This window comes from Triticum aestivum, chromosome 2B (genome assembly GCF_018294505.1).
Source record: "Triticum aestivum cultivar Chinese Spring chromosome 2B, IWGSC CS RefSeq v2.1, whole genome shotgun sequence".
Classification (NCBI taxonomy): Eukaryota; Viridiplantae; Streptophyta; class Magnoliopsida; order Poales; family Poaceae; genus Triticum; species Triticum aestivum.
The window spans coordinates 576,972,693-576,999,456 of record NC_057798.1 but is presented as its reverse complement, the minus strand read 5'-3'; the positions used below and the strand labels follow the sequence as shown (position 1 = coordinate 576,999,456).

General features: G+C 44.8%; 1 protein-coding gene across 1 annotated transcript; it reads right to left on the bottom strand.

Moving 5' to 3' along the window:
• Nucleotides 1–1,050: 1,050 nt before the first annotated feature.
• Nucleotides 1,051–3,512, bottom strand: LOC123046122 (60S ribosomal protein L14-1). The gene is made up of 5 exons (XM_044469407.1): nucleotides 3,324–3,512; nucleotides 3,116–3,217; nucleotides 1,615–1,744; nucleotides 1,418–1,530; nucleotides 1,051–1,330 (listed from the first exon to the last, which is right to left on the bottom strand). Exons 1-5 carry the CDS (start codon nucleotides 3,324–3,326, stop codon nucleotides 1,271–1,273), a joined length of 408 nt encoding a protein of 135 aa, XP_044325342.1. The 5' UTR covers nucleotides 3,327–3,512; the 3' UTR covers nucleotides 1,051–1,270.
• Nucleotides 3,513–26,764: the final 23,252 nt, after the last annotated feature.

Here is a 26,764-nt window from a genome sequence, read left to right as displayed (position 1 = left end):
ACGGAGCAAAATAAGTGAATCTACACTCTAAAATATGTCTACATACATCCATATGTTGAGTCCATTTGAAATGCCTAGAAAGACAACTATTTAGGAACGGAAGGAGTATTTGTCTTTCTAGAGATTTCAAAAAGTGACTATATACGGAATAAAATGACTGAATCTATACTCTAAAATATGTCTATATACATCCGTATGTGATAGTCCATTTAAAATCTCTAAAAAGACAAATAGTTAAAAACGGAGGGAGTACATTGTATTTTACCATCTTCCTTCCACGTACCTTGCTGTTGAAAAGAAAGGCATGCCGAAAAGAGGCTACAAATTCCCTTCCAACGCGGTAGTGGCAAGAATATACTGACCGTTGCAAGCACTTTCTCTTGCCATCTACTCCCTCCATTCCTAAATATATATTTTAGAGTGTAGATTCACACAATTTGCTCCGTATGTAGTCATTTGTTAGAATCTATAGAAAGACTTGTATTTGGGAACTGAGGGAGTAGTACGTATAACATAATCTATTACTCCCTCCGTTCCTAAATACAAGTCTTTGTAGAGATTTCACATACAAAACAAAATGAATGATCTACCCTTAAAATGCATCTATTTGCTCCGTATGTAGTCATTTGTTAGAATCTATAGAAAGACTTGTATTTGGGAACGAAGGGAGTAGTACGTATAACATAATCTATTACTCCCTCCGTTCCTAAATACAAGTCTTTGTAGAGATTTCACATACAAAACAAAATGGATGATCTACCCTTAAAATGCATCTATATACTCCCTCCGTCCAGAAATACTTGTCGGAGGAATGGATGTATCTATACGTGTTTTAATTTTAGATACATCCGTTTTTATGCATTTCTCCGACAAGTATTTCCGGACGGAGGGAGTACTTCATAGTGAAATCTTTACAAAGACTTGTATTTAGGAACGACTTCGGGCCAAATAAACATGATCGATTGGAACAAAGCTGTTCCAGGAATAATGCCCGGTGGAGCCACTGGGGGTCCATGATTTTGGACAGCTGGAGGTAAACAGGCAGCATACTAACAGTAAGCACAAGGCCCATGAATTTAGATGGCATCACAAATAGCAGATAGATAACATACTATCTCAGATCCTGACAAGTCCAGCAAAATCTCAAACACTACTAAATTTTCATCTGATACACCAATAACAGTGCTGAGTGATTCACACAATATTTCACGATTTTGGGGCGAAGATACAACGCTGACCAAAGGCTCAACAGTCTGCCCGCCAAAGTGATCTAAGCAGCAGCAACCTCCTTCTTAAGCTTAGCTAGCTCCTGCCTGATAGCTCCTCCCCTCTGTTTACATTGTAATCATAAATATTGGGAATGCATACACAATTTGCTTACAGGAATTAAGCATGAAAGAGCCTTTGAGAATCTCACCTTGATCTTGGCGAGCATGACCTTGAACCTGTCAAAGTCATTGAGCGATGCCCTCCTCTTCTGGACAACCAACTTCTTGCCCCATGAGCTGTTCTCCCACTTGGTCTTCACATCTGCAATCAGGATGCCATTCTTTTAAACAGTTGCCATTAACATTTTTTTAAGATTTATTTATTGATGAAGGACTAGTTTAATACCAGCTTCCTCCATAGCTTTGATCAAAGTTGCCTTCTTAGGGATCCGCTTGATGTCAATCTTGATGTCGGTCAGAGAGAGCCGCTTGAAGTTCATCTGGCAGCGGACCATGTCCGGAGCATCAACAAGTGCCTGTTTTCACATAAAAGCAAATGCATTGAGTACTTTGGCAACCAAAGAAAACCATTTACTTCGGCAAGTGCAAATATATACAAATATCAACTCTAGGGAAGGTACCGGTTAAACAAGTATCAACACATATCAAAAGCAGATGAGGCAATCATCATTGAGAATGTAGACAATAGAAGTCACGTTATTTGCAGCATAATGGGCAGGTTTTTTTTGACATCAAGCATAATGGGCAGGTTAGTGGTTAGTCAGACGCAGTATTTCACTCTGATCACTTTTTTGGAAGAAAAATATGTTAATGCAAACAGCAAAACAAGACATGACATGCCATTCCAGATAAACAGTCAATGAGACCAAAGGGTCAAAGAACAATTTTAAACACCATCAACTCAGAGTAGATGTTGCAGTAAGTGATATAAATATCCTAACAAACATTAGAAAATCATTACCAGGAAACAATCAAAAAACTGAGCTATATTAGTTTACAGAGGGAGTACAATTTATGTTGCCTTCAAAAATATGATTCGCCAAAAGTAGCTATAGGGACAACCCAGCAAGGAAACTGGCAAATACTGCATCAGTATCATAAATTGCAAACCACTACCTGCTGGATATACCAAGAAACAGTAGTAGAACAGAGCAATGCTGCTATCATGAGAAGAAGAAGAAGAAGGGGATGAAGGCATCACAAATTCACAACTCATGGAAGATGGAAGTTAATACTGAAGTTAATTATTTCACAATGAAAACAGCAATAAATATCGAGTGGCAAAATACATCACAGATATTTGAGCAATAGCATGTCTGGCTGTTTATTTTCAGTAGTAACTCAGACATTTAGGCAAGACCGCAAGGCACATTCGAGACTGATCAGGTGAGCTAAAGCATATACAACTAAAAACATTGTCAGGGTAGATAAAGGGCCGTATGTTAGAGATGAGTCAAATACAAAACATAAACAAGTTATGGTAACATAACTGCGCTGACAAGAGTATGCAATATTACTTGGCAAGTGTAAACTTCAAATGGCATGTAAAATCAACTAGCATTTTCAAATTCGTATAGTTGTAAAGGCTAGTTAGATATGCAACGCAAAGTTAAGGGATTTTTGGAGGCCAATCACAGCCAAGTTATTAGCTAGTACAAAGCAACAACAAAAACTAACAAGAAATCGCAGAAACACCATGATATCTGTGCAGTTACACAGTCCACACATTGAAAAGCACAAATCTACAAACCTAGGGACACGCAGAGAAGAAGCGTCTACACTAAACATGAAACTGAGCACGATTTCAATCACTACGTCCGTATATACTCCTCCGCCGAAGCAGATCGAGAATGACAGGAGGAAGCAGGGAAGGGGATCAAACTCACCCTGTTCTGGTCGACGACGTCGACGATGACGACAAGGCGGCCGTAGTCCTTGCCGTAGTTCACCAGGGCCACCCGCCCGATCTCCACGAACCTCTTGAACGGCTGCACGAGCACAAAAACAAGGCACCCATCGTCATTAACCAAGACCACCACGGAGAAGGCGAGAGAGAAAGCCTGACAGCGAGTGGGATTTTCCAGGCCTTCCTACCATTTTGCGGCTGCGCGGGCGGCGGCGGCGGCGGCGGCGGCGGCGAGAGGCGGGAGCGAGCGAGACGGGGAGGCGGAGGGCGGCTAGACAGGGGAGGGAGGGGCTGGATGTAGCGGATGTGTTTATAGCCAAGGCGAGGAGTTCTATAACAGCCGACAGATCTGGTGATCGAGGCTTCTGGTCGTCCGATCTAGGTTATAGGCTTCTGGGGGTTATGGTTTGGGCTTCTGGGGCTTATGGTGTGAGGATTTTGGGCCTCTATCGTATGCACCTCGGTAATGGGCTTGATCGGGGTTAACGGATAGGCTGGATTCATATGGGGCCCATAACCTAAAATGCTTTGCCTCAAAACAAAAACCTCTTTCAGAAAGAGAATTATAAATTTCCCTAAAAAAGAGAATTATGAATACACTGAAACTGCTTTCTTGACAGCCACGATGTAGGTGTTTCCGTCTTGCTACATGCGAACATTATCCGCGAGATCAAAGCCACGATTTCCGTGTTTCAGTCTTGCTCCTTCACTCTTGAGGGAAGAGACTCAAATTCTGAGGCACCTAATCTAGCTAAACATACATCATTTTGTAGGTAGCTATTTCTGGATCCTACAGCCACGTGATATCAATTATATTCCAATGAACATTGGCGTTGATCAATAAAGAGGGTGTATTTAGACTTAAAAAGCTAAAACTACTTTTCCCTAATAGAATAATTAAATTAAACTGATTTTGTCTGTGTACTAGGACGTGATATCTTTACACGGAGACTAGTGAAGCGGTATATCCCTTCAGGGGTTGTACTTCATCGGAAGAATGGGGGACCATCCAGCCGGTGCGCGATTTAATTGTGGCGAAGAGGATTCTTGGTGCCACATTTCATCAGAGTGTAAGATGACCCAGCGTGTGTTTGCACTGGGTGACGAAGCAATTGTCGGACATCTATCCCATTTTTTGGTGAAGAGCATTCTTGGCGCCACTATTAATCAAAGTGTACAATGGCCCGGTGAGTGTGGGCACTAGCCACCGAAAGCAATGGTCGAGCATATTTTCCAAATCACATAACCTTGTAAGAGAAATTCGTTAAAAATAGAGAAAAAAATCAAAAAACAACTGATTTCTTTTGTGAAAGATGCTTAAGTGTGTGATGTCTGTGCCAAATTTGATGCAGTCTGAACATTTGAGGAGCTCTCGGCAAAATAAAAAATTCAGTCCTGTGAGAAAGTTTGAAATTCCGCATTGTTCAAAGCTCATTTTGTCTCTTTTTTTGCCACAAGCTCCTAGAATGTCCAAACTTCATCAAATTTGGCACGTGCACTCAAGCATCCTAACCACAAAAATCAGTTTTTTTTGCTATTTTAATGATCTTATTGTTTACTGGGAGTAGATGAGCCTGACTTCATAGATGAATTATAATGAAGAATTTTTACTTTTATTTGTATTGTGGTGAACCACGTGTCTTCTCTAGTAGGATGGAAAAGAATTGAACAACCAAAATAGAAGTCACCACTTCTTCTTTTTGGCCATTTTTTAGAAAGGCCACACTTTATTACTCAACATTTGCAAAATTAGGGATACAAACTGGATCATGGGAGTGGCCTAGCCAAATATTGTGCCCTTGACCTAAAGAATGAGAGAATTTTGCAAGTGAATGTGCTTCATTATTTGATGCTCTTGCCTTAAAAAAGAACTTGCAATTGTACTCTAGCTCTCTTTGCTTAATCTCGGCTATGATATGATTCGTAGCTTCCGCCACTCCCCTTATGAATATCACCTGCAACTTGCTTCGAGTCTATCACAATCACAATATTAGACTACCCATAGTGAGAGTAACATAGATGGTAACATCATACTTATCTAAGCAAAATAGATGATGTGGCATGTAATTAATGAAGAAAAAGAGGCATGTGGTAACATAGCTAGTTACTGTAACATCACACATATCAAGATGAGTCTACAACCTAATAAATGAAGTGATGCATGACACAACACATATGTTACTCCCCACTATATAGGTAGTAACATGGAATAGTAACATATGCTTGTTACTACTCCAAGTTACTTCCCACTGTGACTAATCTTGCGTAGGAGAAGATCTTCTGCGCTGGTGGAAGCTACTACTTGCTCAACAAAGCGGGGCCTTTGGTTGTTGTGGTTTTTGTGTGGTTGGCCACCGACATTTGTTGAGGCATATGGCATGCTACCAACGAGGATGGGCTTAGCATACTCTGCCTTATTGTATTGGTTTTAGGGGCACCCCTATTTCTCGCTTCGGAGCCCGGATGGGCCGGCCCATGCGCGAGCGAGGCCACAGCCTGTTTTTCTGTTTTCTATTTTACGTTTTCTGATTTCATATTTTTGTTTTATTTTGTATTTTTATTTAGACTTTAAAATATTTTCAATATATATTACAAAAAAATTCAACAAAAAAGCATTTGGAAACATATTGAGTAAGTATTTGAAAAATGTTGAATAAGTATTTTAAAAATGTTATCAAGCATTCAAAAAAAGTTGAACAATTATTTAAAAAATGTTAATGTAGCATTCAGAGAAATGTTGAACAAGTATTTGAAAAATGTTGATCAAGCATTCAAAAAATGTTGAACAAGTATTTGAAAATGTTGAACAAGTATATGAAAAATGATAATCAAGCATTTTGAAAAAAGTTGAACAAGTATTTGAAGAAATGTTGAACAAGTATTTGAAAAATGTTAATCAAGCGTTCAATTAATGTTGAGCATGTATTTGAAAAATGTTGAACAAGGATTTTTAAAAATGTTAATCAAGCATTCGAAAAATGTTGAACAAGTATTTGAGAAAATGTTGAGCAAGTATTTAAAAAAATTGAATAAGTATTTGAAAAATGTTGAACAAGTATTTGAAATGTGTTGAACAAGTCATGTACATAAAAATGTAGAAGCCACCGCCTCCTCCTCCATAAAAGCTAGGGTTTGTGCCTCTCGCCGACTCCGCCGCAGGTCCACCTCGTCTGTGGTGGCCCTAGGGCCATGGGGGCGTGGTGGATCCTTACAAGGGCCGGCGGGTGGGCTCCATTGTTAGTCGTTTCTTTGAGATTTGTTAGGATTTCTATCCTACTCAGGAAGACGAGACGGCGACGGCCCTGAAGATGGAATAAAGGTCTCCCCGCCTAGCCCTCATTCCGGTGGTGCGTCTAGCATCGTTGGTGGGCTTGTGGAGGTGAGTCTTCGGTGGATCTATCCTCGGTGGATTTGCTCGAATCTGGTTGTTGTTCATCTATGTTCGTGTGTCTTTGGGTTGGATCCTTTCGATCTATGTTATTCTTCATCGGCAGTGGTTGCTGTTCTACTGCGCTGGTCCTATGGGACCTTAGCACGACGACTTCCCGACTGTCTAGTATAACAAGTTGCGCCAGACTCCGGTGTTAGGGCATGTCTCTCTCTAAGTGGTTTTGGTGATTGATGACAATGCATTTTCGGACTAATCATGTGCATTATATTGAGCTTTCAGATACTTATTCATTGGCACAAGACGATTCTTTCCCCTCGGAGCTCAAAGTGAAGACGGAGTTTTCTCTTTCGTTTCGGTTTTGGTGGACTTGAGTCGTAGGAGACACCATACTGTCAAGAGGGGGTCCGTATTGGAAAGGTTAGGGTGGAATCAACACATACACGTCCCCTTTGCACCCCCAACTCTTTCCCGCATCTTTGGAGGATCCTTCGTTGTCTTGGAACTGGGCTTGATAGTGATCCAGCGGCAGTACCGCGGCGCCAAGCGGCAGTACCGCCCCGAGCCACAGGCCGTCGTATCGCTGCTCATCAGCGATAGTACCGTCCGAGGGGTCTCGGCCGTAGTACCGCTTTGGTGCCATGCTACTACCGCCTTGATTCGACAGTGTCGCTTCTCGTGTCGGGTTGTGCGGCAGTAGGAGTGGCACTGGCGGCGGTAGTACCGCCCAACTACCGCTGCTAGTGCCGCCCGGGCTCTCTCTCTCCTGCCCCTTCTCCCTCCAAGGCCCCTGCTCACACTCTTCACGGTAGTACTGCTGCTACCAACGGTAGTACCGCTCTGTGCGGGCTAAAGAGGGGATAACGGTTGGATTTGTTTCCCCACTATAAAACGAGGTCTTGTTCTCCAAGAAGACTTACATCTTTTCCCCCGAGCTCCATTGTTGCTCCAAAGCTCATTTTCGCCCGATCTCTCTCCCTACCCAATCAAACTTGTTGATTCTCTAGGGATTGGTTGAGAAGGCCCGGATCTACATTTCCACCAAGAGAAATTTGATTCACCCCACTAATCCCGTGCGGATCTTGTTACTCTTGGGTGTTTGAGCACCCTAGATGGTTGAGGTCACCTCAGAGCCACATTCCATTGTGGTGAAGCTCTATGGTATCGTTGGGAGCCTCCAATCAAGTTGTGGAGATAGCCCCAAACCTTATCTGTAAAGGTTGGGTCGCCGCCTTCAAGGGCACCACTAGCGGAATCACGACATCTCGCATTGTGTGAGGGCATGAGGAGAATATGGTGGCCCTAGTGGCTTCTTGGGGAGCATTGTGCCTCCACACCGCTCCAACGGAGACATATTTCCCCCAAAGGGAAGGAACTTCGGTAACACATCCTCATCTCCACCGGCTCCACTTGTGGTTATCTCTTCCCTTTACTTTGTGCAAGCTATTATTGTGTTGTATCCTTTGCTTGCACTTGTTGTTGTTGTTGTTGTTGTTAGCATCATATAGGTTGTTCACCTAGTTGCACATCTAGACAACCTATTTGTTGCTAAACCTAATTTGTTAAGATAAACTTAATTTGGTAGTTACCTATTCACCCCCCTCTAGTCAACCATATCGATCCTTTCAATTGGTATCAGAGCCTTATCTCTTCATTAAGGGTTTCAGTGTTGGGAAACATAGCATGCAATTTCAAAAAAAATCCAACGCTCACACAAGATCTATTTAGGAGATGCATAACAACGAGAGGGGGAGAGTGTGTCCACGTACCCTCATAGACCGAAAGTGGAAGCATTAACTTAATGCGGTTGATGTAGTGGAACGTCTTCTCGAATCAATCGATCAAGTACCAAACGTACGGCACCTCCGAGGTCTGCACATGTTCAGCTCGATGATGTCCCTCAAACTCTTGATCTAGTAGAAGCACGAAGGAGTCGATGACTTCCGTCAGCACGACGGCGTGGTGACGGTGTTGGTGAAGTGATCCACGCAGGGCTTCGCCTAAGCACTACGACAAATATGACCGGATGAGTAAACGGTGGAGGGAGGCACCGCACACGGCTAAGAGACAACTGTTGTGCTTTAGGGTGCCCCCTGCCCCCATATATAAAGGAGGAGAGGGGAGAGGGCCGGCCCTATGGTGCGCCCAAGTGGGGAGTCCAAGTAGGATTCCCAATCCTAGTCGCCCCCCTTCCTTTCCAACGGAGGGGGAAGAGGGAAAGAGAGGGAGAGGGAGAAGGAAAGGGGGGTCGCGCCCCTCTCCCTTGTCCAATTCGGACTCCCTTGGGGGGGTGCGCCAGCTCTTGCGACCTGCCTCCTCCTCTCCACTATGGCCCAATAAGGCCCAATACTTCCCCGGGGGGTTCCGGTAACACTTGGTACTCCGAAAAATATCCGAACCACTTCGGAACCATTCCGGTGTCCGAATATAACCTTCCAATATATAAATCTTTACCTCTCGACCATTTCGAGACTCCTCATCCTGTCCGTGATCTCATCCGAGACTCCGAACAACCTTCAGTCACCAAAACACATAACTCATATAATACTTATCATCATCAAATGTTAAGCGTGCGGACCCTACGGGTTCGAGAACTATGTAGACATGACCGAGACACCTCTCCAGTCAATAACCAATAGCGGAACTTGGATGCTCATATTGGTTTCCACATTTTCTACGAAGATCTTTATCGGTCGAACTACAATGTCAACATACATTATTCCGTTTGTCATCGGTATGTTACTTGCCCGAGATTCGATCGTCGGTATCCTCATCCCTAGTTCAATCTCGTTACCGTCAAGTCTCTTTACTCGTTTCGTAGTGCATCATCCCGTAACTAACTCATTAGTCACATTGCTTGCAAGGCTTCATATGATGTGCATTACCGAGAGGGCCCGAAGATACCTCTCCGATATTCGGAGTGACAAATCATAATCTTGATATATGCCAACCCAACAAACACCTTCGGAGATACATGTAGAGCATCTTTATAATCACCCGTTTACGTTGTGACGTTTGATAGCACACAAGGCATTCCTCCGGTATCTGGGAGTTGCATAATCTCATAGTCGGAGGAATATATATTTGACACGAAGAAAGTAGTAGCAGTAAAACTGAACGATCATTATGCTAAGCTAAAGGATGGGTCTTGCCCATCACATCGTTCCACTAATGATGTGATCCCGTTTATCAAATGACAACTCATATCCATGGCTAGGAAACTTAACCATCTTTGATCAACGAGTTAGTCTAGTAGAGGCATACTAGGGACATGTTGTTTTGTCAATGTATTCACACGTGTATCAAGTTTCCGGTTAATACAATTGTAGCATGAATAATAAACATTTATCATGAATAAGGAAATATAAAATAACAACTTTATTATTGCCTCTAGCGCATATTTCCTTCAGTCTCCCACTTGCACTAGAGTCAATAATCTAGATTACACTGTAATGAATCTAACACCCATGGAGTCTTGGTGCTGATCATGTTTTGCTCGTGGAAGAGGATTAGTCAACGGGTCTGTAACATTCAGATCTGTGTGTATTTTGCAAATCTCTATGTCTTCCTCCTTGACCAAATCTTGGATGGAGTTGAAGTGTCTCTTGATATGTTTGGTCTTCGCCAAGGCAATTGCTCCAGTATTGTCACAAAAGATTTTCATTAGACCTGATGCACTAGGTATTACATGTAGATCGGATATGAACTCCTTAATCTAGACTCCTTCATTTGCTACTTCTTAAGTAGCTATGTACTCCACTTCACACGTAGATCCTGCCCTGCCACGGCGCTCTGCTTGGAACTGCACCAACTGACAGCTCCACCATTCAATAAAAATATGTATCCGGATTGTGACTTAGAGTCATCCGGATCAGTGAGCTAGCGTCAATGTAACCACTTACGACAAGCTCTTTGTCACCTCCACTCCAAGTCTGGTACACAACATTGCATACATGATAGATCCTATGGCTGAAGCATAGTGAACATTTTTCATTTTCTCTCTATCTTCTGCAGTGGTCGGGCATTGAGTCTGACTCAACTTCACACCTTGTAACATAGGCAAGAATCCTTTCTTTGCTTGATCCATTTTGAACTTTTTCAAAACTTTATCAAGGTATGTGCTTTGTGAAAGTCCAATTAAGCATCTTGATCTATCTCTATAGATCTTGATGCCCAATATGTAAGTAGCTTCACCGAGGTCTTTCATTGAAAAACTCTTATTCAAGTATCCTTTTATGCTATCTAGAAATTCTATATCATTTCCAATCAACAATATGTCATCTACATATAGTATTAGAAATGCTACAGAGCTCCCACTCACTTTCTTGTAAATACAGGCTTCTCCAAAAGTCTTTATAAAACCATATGCTTTGATCACACTATCAAAACGTTTATTCCAACTCCGAGAGGCTTGCACTAGTCCATAAATGGATCACTAGAGCTTGCACACTTTGTTAGCACCTTTTGGATCGATAAAACCTTCTGGTTGCATCATATACAACTCTTCTTCCAGAAATCCATTCAGGAATGCAGTTTTGACATCCATTTGCCAAATTTCATAATCATAAAATGCGGCAATTGCTAACATGATTCGGATAGACTTAAGCATCACTACGGGTGAGAAAGTCTCATCGTAGTCAACCCCTTGTCCTTGTCGAAAACCTTTCGCAACAAGTCGAGCTTTGTAGACAGTAACATTACCGTCAGCGTCAGTCTTCTTCTGGAAGATACAGTTATTCTTGATGGATTGCCGATCATCGGGCAAGTCAACCAAAGTCCACACTTTGTTCTCATACATGGATCCCATCTCAGATTTCATGGCCTCAAGCCATTTTGCGGAATCTGGGCTCATCATCTCTTCCTCGTAGTTCGTTGGTTCGCCATGGTCAAGTAACATGACCTCCAAAATAGGATTACCATACCACTCTGGTGCGGATCTTATTTTGTTTGACCTACGAGGTTCGGTAGCAACTTGATTTGAAGTTTCTTGATCAATATCATTAGCTTCCTCACTAATTGGTGTAGGTGTCACAGAAACCGGTTTCTGTGATGAACTACTTTCCAATTAGGGAGCAGGTACAGTTACCTCATCAAGTTCTACTTTCCTCCCACTCACTTCTTTCAAGAGAAACTCCTTCTCTAGAAAGGATCCATTCTTAGCAAAAAAAATGGTTTGCCTTCGGATCTGTGATAGAAGGTGTACCCAACAGTCTCCTTTGGGTATCCTATGAAGACACATTTCTCTGATTTGGGTTCGAGCTTATCAAGTTGAAGTTTTTTCACATAAGCATCGCAGCCCCAAACTTTAAGAAATGTCAACTTTGGTTTCTTGCCAAACCACAGTTCATAAGGTGTCGTCTCAACGGATTTAGATGGTGCCCTATTTAACGTAAATGCAGCTGTCACTAAAGCATAACCCCAAAACGATAGCGGTAAATCAGTAAGAGACATCATAGATTGCACCATATCTAGTAAAGTACGATTACGACGTTCGGACACACCATTACGCTGTGGTGTTCCAGGTGGCGTGAGTTGCGAAACTATTCCGCATTGTCTCAAATGTAGACCAAACTCGCAACTCAAATATTCTCCTCCATGATCAGATCGTAGAAACTTTATTTTCTTGTTACGATGATTTTCCACTTCACTCTGAAATTCTTTGAACTTTTCAAATGTTTCAGACTTATGTTTCATCAAGTAGATATACCCATATCTGCTCAAATCATCTGTGAAGGTGAGAAAATAACGACACCCGACGCGAGCCTCAATATTCATTTGACCACATACATCAGTATGTATGATTTCCAATAAATTTGTTGCTCGCTCCATTATTCCAGAGAACGGCGTTTTAGTCATCTTGTCCATGAGGCATGGTTCACAAGTACCAAGTGATTCATAATCAAGTGATTCCAGAAGTCCATCAGTATGGAGTTTCTTCATGCGCTTTACACCAATATGACCTAAATGGCAGTGCCACAAATAAGTTGCACTATCATTATCAACTCTGCGTCTTTTGGCTGCAATATTATGAATATGTGTATCACTACTATCGAGATTCAACACAAATAGACCACTCTTTAAGGGTGCATGACCATAAAAGATATTACTCATATAAATAGAGCAACCATTATTCTCAAATTTAAATGAATAACCGTCTCGCATCAAACAAGATCCAGATATAATGTTCATGCTTAACGCTGGCACCAAGTAACAATTATTCAGGTCCAAAACTAGCGTGCCGACGGTGATCACATCGACTTTGGAACCATTTCCCACGCGCATCGTCACCTCGTCCTTAGCCAATCTTTGCTCAATCTGTAGTCCCTGTTTTGAGTTGCAAATGTTAGCAACAGAACTAGTATCAAATACCCAGGTGCTACTGCGAGCTTTAGTAAGGTACACATTAATAAAATGTATATCAAATATACCTTTGTTCACCTTGCCATCCTTCTTATCCGCCAAATACTTGGGGCAGTTCCACTTCCAGTGACCAGTCCCTTTGTAGTAGAAGCACTCAGTCTCAGGCTTAGGTCCAGACTTGGGTTTCTTCTCCTGAGCAGCAACTTGTTTGTTGTTCTTCTTGAAGTTCCCCTTCTTTTCCCCTTTACCCTTTTTCTTGAAACTGGTGGTCTTGTTGACCATCAACACTTGATGCTCCTTCTTGATTTCTACCTCTACAGCCTTTAGCATCGCGAAGAGCTTAGGAATTGTCTTTTCCATCCCTTGCATATTATAATTCATCACGAAGCTCTTGTAGCTTGGTGGTAGTGATTGGAGAATTCTGTCAATGACACTATCATCAAGAAGATTAACTCCCAGTTGAATTAAGTGATTATTATACCAGACATTCTGAGTATATGTTCACTGACGGAACCATTCTCCTCCATCTTGCAGCTATAGAACTTATTGGAGACTTCATATCTCTCAATCCGGGCATTTGCTTGAAATATTAACTTCAACTCCTTGAACATCTCATATGGTCCATGGCGTTCAAAACGTCTTTGAAGTCCCGATTCTAAGCCGTAAAGCATGGCACACTGAACTAACGAGTAGTCATCAGATCGAGCTTGCCAGTCGTTCACAACGTCAGCTTCTACTCCTGCAGCAAACCTTGCACCTAGCGGTGCATCAAGGACATAATTTTTATGTGCAGCAATGAGGATAATCCTCAAGTTACGGACCCATTCCGTGTAGTTGCTACCATCATCTTTCAACTTAGCTCTCTAGGAACAATTCAAAGGAATGGTAGCACGGGCCATTGATCTACAACATAGATATGCAAAAAAACTATGAGGACTAAGTTCATGATAAATTAAGTTCAATTAATAATATTACTTAAGAACTCCCACTTATATAGACATCCCTCTAGTCATCTAAATGATACGTGATCCAAATCAACTAAACCATGTCTGATCATCACGTGAGATGGAGTAGTCTTCAGTGGTGAACATCGCTATGTTGATCATATCTACTATATGATTCATGTTCGTCCTTTCGGTCTTAGTGTTCCGAGGCCATATCTGTATATGCTAGGCTCATCAAGTTTAACCCGAGTATTTCGCATGTGCAAAACTGGCTTGCACCCGTTGTATTTGAACGTAGAGCTTATCACACCCGATCATCACGTGGTGTCTCAGCACGAAGAACTTTCACAATGGTGCATACTCGGGGAGAACACTTATACCTTGAAATTTAGTAAGGGATCATCTTATAATTCTACCGCCGTACTAAGCAAAATAAGATGCATAAAAGATAAACATCACATGCAATCAAAATATGTGACATGATATGGACATCATCATCTTGTGCTTTTGATCTCCATCATCGAAGCAACGTCATGATCTCCGTCGTCACCGGCTTGACACCTTGATATCCATCGTAACGTCGTGGTCGTCTCGCCAACCATTGCTTCTACGACTATCGCCACCGCTTAGTGATAAAGTAAAGCAATTACATAGTGTATGTATTTCATACAATAAAGCGACAACCATATGGCTCCTGCTAGTTGGCAATAACTTGTTACAAAACACTCATACAACAATATTATATCACATCATGCCTTGACCACATCACATCATAACATGCCCTATAAAAACAAGTTAGACGTCCTCTACTTTGTTTGTTGCAATTTTTACGTGGCTGCTACGGGCTTCTAGCATGAACCGTACATACCTACGGCACAAAAACCACAACGGTGATTTATCAAGTTTGTTGTTTTAACCTTCATAAGAGTGGGCCGCTGCCAAATTCGATTCAACTAAATTTGGAGAAACATACACCCTCCAGCCACCTTTATGCAAAACTAGTTGCATGTCTGTCGGTGGAACCGGTCTCATGAACGTGGTCATGCAAGGTTGGTTCGGGCCGCTTCATCCAACAATACTACTGAATCAAAATAAGACATTGGTGGTAAGCAATATGACGATCACCTTCCACAACTCTTTGTGTTCTACTCGTGCATATCATCTACACATAGACCTTGCTCGGATGCCACTATTGGGAAACGTAGCATGCAATTTCAAAAAAATTCCTACGCTCACGCAAGATCTATCTAGGAGATGCATAGAAACGAGAGGGGGAGAGTGTGTTCACGTACCCTCATAGACCGAAAGCGGAAGCGTTAACTTAACGCGGTTTATGTAGTGGAACGTCTTCTCGAATCAACCGATCAAGTACCGAACATACGGCACCTCCGAGTTCTGCACACGTTCAGCTCGATGACGTCCCTCAAACTCTTGATACCCTAGAGGCACGCAGGAGTCGATGAGTTCCGTCAGCACGACGGTGTGGTGACGGTGTTGGTGAAGTGATCCGCGCAGGGCTTCGCCTAAGCACTACGACAATATGACCGGAGGAGTAAACGGTAGAGGGGGCACCGCACACGACTAAGAGACAACTATTGTGCTTTGGGGTGCCCCTGCCCCCGTATATAAAGGAGGAGAGGGGAGAGGGCCGGCCCTATGGCGCGCCCAAGTGGGGGGAGTCCAAGTAGGATTCCCAATCCTAGCTAGTCGGCCCCCCTTCCTTTCCAACGGAGGGGGAAGAGGGAAAGAGAGGGAGATGGAGAAGGAAAGGGGGGCCGTGCCCCTCCCCCTTGTCCAATTCGGACTCCCTTTGAGGGGGCACCTCTTGTTGCCTGCCTCCTCCTCTCCACTATGGCCCAATAAGGCCCAATACTTCCCCGGGGGGTTCCGATAACCCCTCTATACTCCGAAAAATATCCGAACCTCTCCGGAACCATTCCGGTGTCCGAATATAACCTTCCAATATATCAATCTTTACCTCTCGACCATTTCTAGACTCCCCATCCTGTCCGTGATATCATCTGGGACTCCAAACAACCTTCGGTCACCAAAACACATAACTCATATAATACATATCGTCATCGAACGTTAAGGCTGCGGACCCTAGGGGTTCGGGAACTATGTAGACATGACCGAGACACCTCTCCGGTCAATAACTAATAGCAGAACGTAGATGCTTGCTACCTCTTGAGCTTGCGTTGGTTTTCCCTTGAAGATGAAAGGGTGATGCAGCAAAGTAGCGTAAGTATTTCCCTCAGTTTTGAGAACCAATGTATCAATCCAGTGGGAGACAACGCAGAAGTCACCAAATACCTGCACAAATAATCAACAACTTGCACCCAACGCGGTAAAGGGGTTGTCAATCCCTTCACGGTCACTTGCAAAAGTGAGATCTGATAGAGATAGATAAGCAGTAAAGTTAACATTTTTGGTATTTTTGGTTTATAGATTGGAAAGTAAAGATTGCAAAATAGTAGATCGAAAACTAGCAAGATGTAAACGAGATTCAATATAATGGAAAATTGACCCGGGGCCATAGGTTTCACTAGTGGCTTCTCTCAAGATAGCAAATATTATGGTGGGTGAACAAATTACTGCCGAGCAATTGATAGAAAAGTGCATAGTTATGACGATATCTAAGGCAATGATCATGAACATAGGCATCACGTCCGTGTCAAGTAGACCGACTCCTGCCTGCATCTACTACTATTACTCCACACATCAACTGTTATCCAGCATGCATCTAAAGTATTAAGTTCATAAAGAACGGAGTAACGCATTAAGCAAGATGACATGATGTAGAGGAATTAACTCAAGCAATATGATGAAAACCCCATCTTGTTGTCCTCGATGGCAACAATACAATACGTGTCTTGCTGCCCCTAGTGTCACTGGGAAAGGACACCGCAAGATTGAATCCAAAGCTAAGCACTTCTCCCATTGCAAGAAAGATCAATCTAGTAGGCCAAACTAAACCGATAATTCGAAGAGACTTGTAAAGATATCAAATCATGCATATAAGAATTCAGAGAAGAACCAAATAATACTCATAGATAATCTTGATCATAAATCCACAATTCATCGGATCTCGGCAAACACATGGCAAAAGAACATTACATCAAATAGATCTCCAAGAACATCGAGGAGAACATGGTATTGAGAATCAAAGAGAGAGAAGAAGCCATCTAGCTAATAACTATGGACCCGAAGGTCTGTGGTAAACTACTCACGCTTCATCGGAGAGGTAATGGTGTTGATGTAGAAGCCCTCTGTGATTGAATCCCCCTTTGGCAGGACACCGGAAAAGGCCCCTAGATGGGATCTCACGGGTAGAGAAGGTTGCGGCAGTGGAAAAGTGGTTTCGTGGCTCTCCTGGATGTTTTCAGGGTATAAGAGTATATATAGGCGAAGGAACTCGGTCAGGGGAACTACGAGGGGCTCACGAGGGTGGGGGGGCGCGCCCTACCCCCGTGGGCGCGCCCTCATGCCTTGTGGCTACCTCGTTGCGTCTCCGACTTCATCTCCAAGTCTTCTGGTTTGCTTTCGGTCCAAGAAAGATCACCGCGAAGGTTTCATTCCGTTTGGTATTCCTTTTCTGCAAAACTCTAAAATATGCACAAAAAAACAGAAACTAGCACTGGCCCCTCAGTTAATAGGTTAGTCCCAAAAATAATATAAAATAGCATATAAATGCCCATTAAACATCCAAAACAGATAATGTAATAGCATGGAACAATCAAAAGTTATAGATACATTGGAGACGTATCAAGCATGCCCAAGCTTAATTCTTGCTCGTCCTCGAGTAGGTAAATGATAAAAACATAATTTTTGATGTGGAATGCTACCTAACATATTTATCCATGTAATTTTCTTTATTGTGGCATGAATGTTCAGATCTGAAAGATTCAAGACAAAAGTTTAATATTGACATAATAATAATACTTCAAGCGTACTAACAAAGCAATCATGTCTTCTCAAAATAACATGGCCAAAGAAAGCTATCCAACAAAATCATATAGTCTGGCTATGCTCTATCTTCATCACACAAAATATTTAAATCATGCACAACCCCGATGACAAGCCAAGCAATTGTTTCATACTTTTGATGTTCTCAAACTTTTTCAATCTTCACGCAATACATGAGCGTGAGCCATGGATATAGCACTATAGGTGGAATAGAATGGTGGTTGTGGAGAAGACAAAAAAAGGAGAATATAGTCTCATATCAACTAGGCATATCAATGGGCTATGGAGATGCCCATCAATAAATGTCAATGTGAGTGAGTAGGGATTGCCATGCAACAGATGCACTAGAGCTATAAGTGTATGAAAGCTCAAAAAGAAACTAAGTGGGTGTGCATCCAAATTGCTTGCTCACGAAGACCTAGGGCACTTTGAGGAAGCCCATCATTGGAATATACAAGCCAAGTTCTATAATATAAATTCCCACTAGTATATGAAAGCGACAACATAGGAGACTCTCTATCATGAAGATCATCATTATACTTTGAAGCACAAGTGAGGTAAAAGGATAGTAACATTGTCCCTTCTCTCTTTTTCTCTCATTTTTTTTATTTGGGCCTTATCTTTTTTTATGGTCTGTTTTTTTGTCCGGAGTCTCATCCCGACTTGTGGGGGAATCATAGTCTCCATCATCCTTTCCTCACATGGGACAATTGAGGGAGTCCTGGATTAGGGGGTATCCGGATAGCCGGACTATATACATCGCCCGGACTATTGAAGCGTGAAGATACAAGACTCAAGACTCCGGCCCGAGTCCAGATGTGACTCTCCTTTGCGTGGAAGACAAGCTTGGTGATCCGGATATTATATTTCCTTCCTTGCAACCAACTCCGTGTAAACCTTAGCCCTCTCCGGTGTCTATATAAACCGGAGAGGTTGGTCCTTAGAAGGCCGATCACAATTACAATCATACCATCATAGGCTAGCTCCTAGGGTTTAGCCTCTACGATCTCGTGGTAGATCTACTCTTGTACTACTCATATCTTCAATATTAATCAAGCAGGAAGTAGGGTTTTACCTCCATCGAGAGGGCCCGAACCTGGGTAAACATTGTGTCCCTTGCTTCCTGTTACCATCAGCCTAAGACGCACAGATCAGGACCCCCTACCCGAGATCCGCCAATTTTGACACCGACATTGGTGCTTTCATTGAGAGTTCCTCTGTGTCGTCGCTTCGAGGCTTGATGGCGCCTTCAATCATCAGCAACACGGTCCAGGGTGAGGCTTTTCTCCCTGGACAGATCTTTGTGTTCGGCGGCTTCGCACTGCGGGCAAATTCGCTTGGCCATCTGGAGTAGATCGATAGCTACGCCCCCGGACACCAGGTCAGGTTTGGAAACCTGAACTACACGGCCGATATCCACGGAGACTTGATCTTCGACGGAATCTGGCCTGTGCCAGGAGCGCCGGACAGTCACGACGAGCACGGCCTAGACCTGCTGTCCGACAATGCTCGGGATATCACCCCTGCAACAGCCCCAAATGTCACACCCTAGCTAGTTCATGCATTAGAGTGTTGCATCATGTCTATCCTTTCATCAGAAACTTGAAATGGGGATGTCAGAACCCCCAGCCCCCTCTGAAACCAACTAGGGTTTACTAAAAACTTTTTCAATGAACCTGAAATGCCCTTCTAAAATGTCCATCATTTTTGTCTTGGTTCAGAACCTCTGCCAAAAGTGTTGCACAATTTTCTAGGTCATCTTAGGGTCTTTGAATTAAATGATAAGTATTTGAATTTGGGCATTTAAAATTATATAAAATATTTCAAATGCTCAAATATTCCTAAACTGAAATGTTTCATGTTGGAAATATTCCAACTTTGGTCCAGGAGCAGTTTGGTGATTTTAGGAGTTGCCTAGGTATTTTTAATAATTCAACAAAGTTGCAGAAAAATAGAAAAAGAAAAAAAACAGAAAGGAAGGACTTACCTGGCGCCTGCAACCCGGCCCACCTGCCGGCCCAGCCCAGCGCCGCGCCAGCGAGCTGCTTGCCGGCCAGGCAGGCAGGCAAGGTGCTCGACGGCGAGCACCGCATGGGTGCCACGCACCTGCTCGCCGCCTCGCCGCTCCACTCACCCGGCTAACGCCGTGGATCGACCCCTCTCTCTCCCCCGAATCCCCCAGACGCCCCCTCTCCTCTCCAGCTCCTCCCCCTCGCGCTCCCCAGCCATGGCCGACGCCACCGCCGCCGCTCCATCGTCGTAGCCGCGCTCCCCGCCGCCCGTGCTCCGTCTCGTGGTGTCCAGGAGCTCCGCCGCCGTCCACTTCGTCGAGCTAACCGAGCCCCGCGTGCTCGTGAGGCCCGAGTCCACCGCACCGACCTCGCCCGAGTTCGCCGTCGCCGGAGATCCCCTTCAACGCCGTCGCCGCATCAGCTCGTCCCCGACCCCACCGGTGGCCTCTACGGGTGCTCTGTGAGCCTAGCTACCCCTCCTACCCTTCCTCTCTCGCCCCCGAGCCGTGTAGCCACCGCACGAAGATCACCCGCACGCACCGCCGCGGATCTCGTCGCCGACGTGCTCCCGGCCATCCTCCGGCCAACTCACGGTGTCCAACGCACTCACCACGTTGCGTTGAGTCCAACCGTGCACTCCCCGCACCTCACCGCACACCCTAGCCCCGAGTTCGCCTTCACCCGAACTCCGGTGACCGCCTAGGTCGTCGCCGGCGCCAACTCCGGCCACCCCGACCCCAACTGACTCCACCAAGAGCCGCGGCTCGTCCTCAGCTCCACCCCGATGCCCTCCGCGACCCATTTGGTGGCCGGAACGGCCAAAACCACTTCCGCCGCCGCGTCGGGCTCGCCGGCGGCTAAACGCCGGTGCAGCCATTTTGACTTTGACCACGGGTGGGCCCTGGTTGACTCTGTTGAGTCAATGACAGGTGGGGCCCCCTTCTGCTAATTATCCAGATTAGTTTAAACTAAATTAAATTAGTTAATTATCCACTGACACCCTGGACCCACGCGTCAGGTTTGACCTGGACCGGGTCTGTTGACTTGCTGAGGTCAGCATGACCTCATGCTGACGCAGTAAACCTTTTCTGAAATTAAAATAAATCTAAAATGATTTATAAATTCCAGAAATTGTTGCAAACTTCAAAAATTCATATAAATTCAACCGTAGCTCCAAATCAAACAAATTATATATGAAAAATGATCAGAAAAATCCAATCTATCCATCTGTACTAGTTTCATGCATGTTTAAACAAACTAACTTGAGGTTTAGTGCAGAACAAGATAAAACACTTTAAAGGGCCATTTATGAGTTTGAAATTTGAATCTTTGGTTCAAATTGATTCAAACCCATCTGGTTTTAGTTGCATTAGCCCAACACACTCATATTGCCATGTTTCATGCATGCATCATATTGTCGCACATTGTTTGGTGATGGTTGTGTATCGGTGTTCTTTGCGGCAGGTTCTGCCTCCGAGGAGTACCGTGATTACCCTAGCGAAGAACCGTATCCGTGCATCGATCCATCAGGCAAGCAACCAACCATTTGATCATATCGATACAATCCCATGTTCTCGCTCTTGCTCTCTTTTACTGCATTAAGACAACGCGTTTCAAACTGCTGTGTGCTACGGTAGTTGAACCCATTTCCTCTGCATGACCTGTCATTGCCACAGTAATTAGATGAAACCCACTAGCATGTGTAGGAATTGATTGAGCCATATGTATGTGTTGTTCCTACCTTGCTATGCCTGCTATGCTTAGAGTCGTGTCAGGTCTGGTTCATCTGGGTGATGGGCTAGAGTGAAATGATCATGTCGGTAATGAGAGTGATGTGGTGAACACGATTTGGTAAAGGTATCGATGAGAGGCCATGTAGGAGTACATGGTGGGTTGTTTCATTGAAGCCGACCTTAAGAACTGAGATCTGTATGCGTGATTTAAGATTCAGCTACTACCATGCATTGGGCCCTGAAATATGACCCCGCTCGACTTCTTATTCACCCTAGTCCTCTGTCCAGGAGTTGCAAGTAGTTTCTGGTGTTTGTAGCTTACTGGAGGCCGTGGACAGCGCTGACCCGCGGGGTGGGCTGTGATGCGGTAGGTACGTGGCACGGTGTATCGAATACCCGTTAGGTATCTCGGGAACCCTGTACACATCGTTCGGGGCCGTATGGGAAACCTCGGCCGGACTCCCTGCGGATGGAACCTGGATAGGCGATAAACCTGGACTAGAGACTTAGGTGTTTAGGTAGGTCGTGGTCTACACCCACGTCGGCTTTCGCTTGAAGTCTGCCGAGCACATGTCGTGTGCAGACGCTAAGTGGTGGAAACATGTATGAAGAAGTACACCCCTGCAGGGTTAACATGATCTATTCGAATAGCCGCGTCCGCGGTAAAGGACTACTTGGTTGCTTATACAGTTCATAGACAAGTGAATGGATACTACTAAAAATCTCAAGATAAGCGTGAGTGCCGAGGATGGCTCTTCCGTAGGATGACGGAGGTGGATCCTCGGTGGTGTATTGAAGTGGTGAGTAGTGGACTCGTGTGCGCAAAACCATTTCAAGTTGGAGTCTCGTAGGATAGTTTAGCCAAGAGTCAAAGCTGGCTTGCTGCAATAACTCCACCAACCCTTCTTGATAATGTGCATGTATGTAGGATCTGACGTAAGTCTTGCTGGGTACCTTTGTACTCATGTTGCTATAATTTACATTTTACAGAAGGCGCTGCAACCCCTTCTGATGGGTTCTTCGTAGACGTTGACATCGACGAGTAGACTAAGGCCCAGGTGGTAATCCTGAGCTTGTGAAGGTCCACGTAGTATAGCTAGGCTTTCCAAGCCTCTTTTATTTTACTAGTTGTCTGTACTCAGACAAGTTACTTCCGCTGCTGGTTTGTATGACTGTATGACTTGAATGTGGGTCGTGTGACCCGTACTTGTATGTATGTTATGTATGGCTCTCTGAGCCTTTAAATAAAGTACTTGTGTCGTAGAGTCATGTTGTGATGCCTTGTTGTATTTGCACATATCGAGCATATTGTGTGTATGATTGAAATGCTTGGTATGTGTGGGATCTGACTATCTAGTTGTTTATCTTTAGTAGCCTCTCTTACCGGGAAATGTCTCCTAGTGTTTCCATTGAGCCATGGTAGCTTGCTACTGCTCCGGAACACTTAGGCTGGCCGGCATGTGTCCTTCTTCGTTCCTGTGTCTGTCCCTTCGGGGAAATGTCACGCATTGAGTACCGGAGCCCTGTTAGCCCGCTACAGCCCGGTTTACCGGAGTCCTGCTAGCCCAGTGCTACAGCCCGGACCCACTTGCTGATGACCGACACGTTCGATGCTGGGTCATGGATGCCTGTCCCTGTAAGTCTGTGCCACTTTGGGTTTACGACTAGTCATGTCAGCCCGGGCTCCTTATCATATGGATGCTAGCGACATCATCATATACGTGAGCCAAAAGGCGCAAACGGTCCCGGGCAAAGGTAAGGCGACACCCGTGGGAATACCGTGCGTGAGGCCGCAAAGTGATATGAGGTGTTACAGGCTAGATCGATGTGACATTGAGTCGGGGTCCTGACAGCGTTGGTATCAGAGCCGGACTGCCTGTAGGTTCTCCAAGCCAAACTGGTCGATGTTGAGTCTAGAAATGCTTTAGTTATATGTAGGGGAATTGATTGTGGGATGGTACGTAAGGCTCTTTTTACTTCTTTACCTCATGGCATTCTGATCTGAGTCAGTCCATTCTTCTACCGGGGATTAAGGATTAGGATCTTCTCTCTCTATCAGGTTCACGTGTTACGAATCAGTAGTACCTTATAGGTTTGATGACTACAAGCCTAGTTCAGTTCTACTACCTTGTTATGCTGATAAGTTGAACCCAGAACCTTGATATGATATTGTTGAGTGTCTATGCAATTTTTTGATAAATGTCTCAAACCCTTCTTGAGCATTTACAGCCGTTATGCTGTCGAAATTTTGCTAGAAATTCTAATGCCTTTGCATTATGGTTGTGCTTTCAGATGGCCACTCGCGACCAAAATCAAGTGGTTCGCCTGACCCGATGCATTGGTGTGACCGGTCATACGGCCATGTTAGTCCGAGTGATGATCGAGACGGGTTACCGTTGGTATCCCGAATACACGGTCGAAGAGCAGTTTCGAGATTTTAACCAAAGCCAGTATCTTTGCACCGTCCGGATATTTCCCTCTTATCCTGGTTCTACCGAGGCTCTTCACTGTTCCTATGGGCTCGGTGTTACTATTGAGATGGCTGTGCAAGATGCGGCTTATTCTATGATGACCATCATGCGAGTCAGGACTGGCCTGCTTCGCAACACCGACTTCCGGTATATGCCGGCTTCACTTCCTGGAGCGCACGGTTATCTCCGGGCTATCTATGCTGACCCCAGTCAGGAGGACTCACTAACTCGCACCACTGCTGAGTTGCTCGAGGATAAGGACCGAGAGAATCGGGCCTTGAGAATGGAGCTTTTCAACACCCGCGCCGATCATTGGGCCACCTTGACTCGGTTTGCACCGGCTGTGCAAGCTGGATGCATGGATATGAGAGATCTGTATCCTGTTAGGTCTGCTCTGCCGGACATGATGGATTGGCGTGATGTGGGAGGCATCACCCCACCTCGTGGTCCTCGCAGGCCACCGTTTGTTGGTCCAAGACCTCACCCTAGCCCTTTTGGTCCACAGGCTCCTCAGGACCGTTTGTTTCCGGATGCTCACGTTGAACTTCCAGGCTATGGAGGAGACTTCTATGAGAACTACTACGGAGATGACTGAGATAGTAGTAGATCCACTAGGTATTGTAATAGTTGTATTTCCACCGTCCTGCGTGACTTGTGGAATATGACTTAGCGTGTAGTAATTCCGGGGGTGTAGGAAAAATAATGTATAGGAGCTTGGGATGCCTCCGATGATATGTAATCCTCCTCTCACCGTAGTAGTACTTGTTGGTCTTGTACTAAACCTCGTATGGTGTGTATGACGATGGAATAAAAGAAGTAGTTTCTGTATCTACCATGTCATACGGATGATCATCTTGCATTCTGAGTTGTCCATTACATTCTACATTCTATGTCGGAATCTTGTCATGTTGGACTAAACCATTGTCTTGTTTTTCCTAGGATGGTCAACACCCGCAACAACCCTGCTCCCCCAGAGCAGGCCGAAGGCAGCAGAGTTGGGGATACAAATCTGCCTCACCCTCCCTCTCTGGCAGAAGTTATGCTAGAGGCTGAGAGAAACAAGCGGGAGACCAACCGTTTGTTGGAGCGTATTGAACAGAACACAGCACACCATCAGAGGACTAACTTGGTGTCACTCAGTGATTTCATCAAGTTACATCCACCCACGTTCCACCACTCCGTCGAGCCTCTCGACGCTGATGACTGGCTTCGCAGTATTTCTCACAAACTGCGTTCTGCGCTAGTAGCTGAGGCTGACAAGGTCACCTTTGCTGCATATCATCTTGAAGGCCCCGCCAGTCTATGGTGGGAGAATTATGGAGCTATGCGCCCAGCGGACCATGTCACTACTTGGGCTGAATTCAGCGAGGCTTTCCGTGAACATCACATTCCGGAGGGTCTCATGGACCGTAAACGTGAGGAGTTCTGTAGTTTCACTCAAGGTCGACTCTCTGTTGACGCTTACAGCAGGGAGTTTGGTAACCTTGCCCGTTATGCAACGGAGGAAGTTTCTACTGATGCCAAGAAGCAGGCAAGGTTCCGTAAGGGGCTTAGTCCTGAGCTTCGCCGCGACCTCCGTCTGCATGAGTGCACATCTTTTCAGAAGCTTGTTAACAAAGCCATCAGTGCTGAGACTGGTCAGACTGATTATGAAGCAACACGCAAGCATGGCCGTGACTTGGGTTCCTCATCCGGTGCTGGTCCTCAGAAGCGCCGCGTGTGGGTGCCTAACACTGCCCTGCCACCCAGGTTCACACCGAGGCCATCCTTCCAGGCGCCTCGCCCAGCTCAGCCATATGCACCAGCCAAGCCCTATGGTGGTCCAACCAACAATGCTCCTCCACGTACCAGTTCCGTGACTTGTTTCAAGTGTGGGGAATCAGGCCACTATATGCGCGAGTGTCCCCAAACCAACCCCAACCAGACAGCAAAAACTGTTGGCCGCGGCAAGCCGACAGGGAAAGTGTTCTACGCCAAGCCGGCCACCACTGCTCGTGGCCATGTTAATTGTGTTTCTGCGGAAGAGGCTCAAGAAGATCCCAACGTCGTTCTCGGTACGCTCCTTGTTAATTGCCACCCGGCATCTGTTCTTTTCGATACAGGAGCATCTCATTCATTTATATCCGAGAGCTATGCTCGTCTGCATAACACCACATTCTGTGAGATGCCCACCTCTATGGTAATTCAAACTCCGGGATCCAAATGGCAAACTTCTAGAGTAAGCCATGGAAATGAAATTCAAGTCGACAAACTTGTTTTTCTCGCATCTTTGATAGCCCTCAAATCTTCGGATATTAATATCATCTTGGGTATGGACTGGATGTCAGCCCATCATGCCAAAATTGATTGCTTCTCTAGGACTGTTCAACTCACCCATCCTTCGGGGAAGATAGTCAATGTCTTGACCCGAATAGCCAAGCGACAGTTATATTCTCTTAACGCCAGCCCTTTGCCAGACCTTGAGGACGTTCCGGTAGTCCGTGACTTTCCGGATGTCTTCCCAGAGGAATTGCCAGGTGTTCCACCTGACAGAGATGTCGAATTCGTGATAGATCTCATTCCAGGAACTGTCCCGATTTCCAGAAGACCCTACAAGATGGCACCTTTTGAACTAGCCGAGCTTAAGAAACAACTCGATGAGTCCTTGAAAAAGGGTTTCATCCGACCTAGTTCATCTCCTTGGGCTTGCCCCGTCCTCTTCGTCAAGAAGAAGGATGGTACGGACCGGATGGTTGTAGATTATCGACCTGTCAAC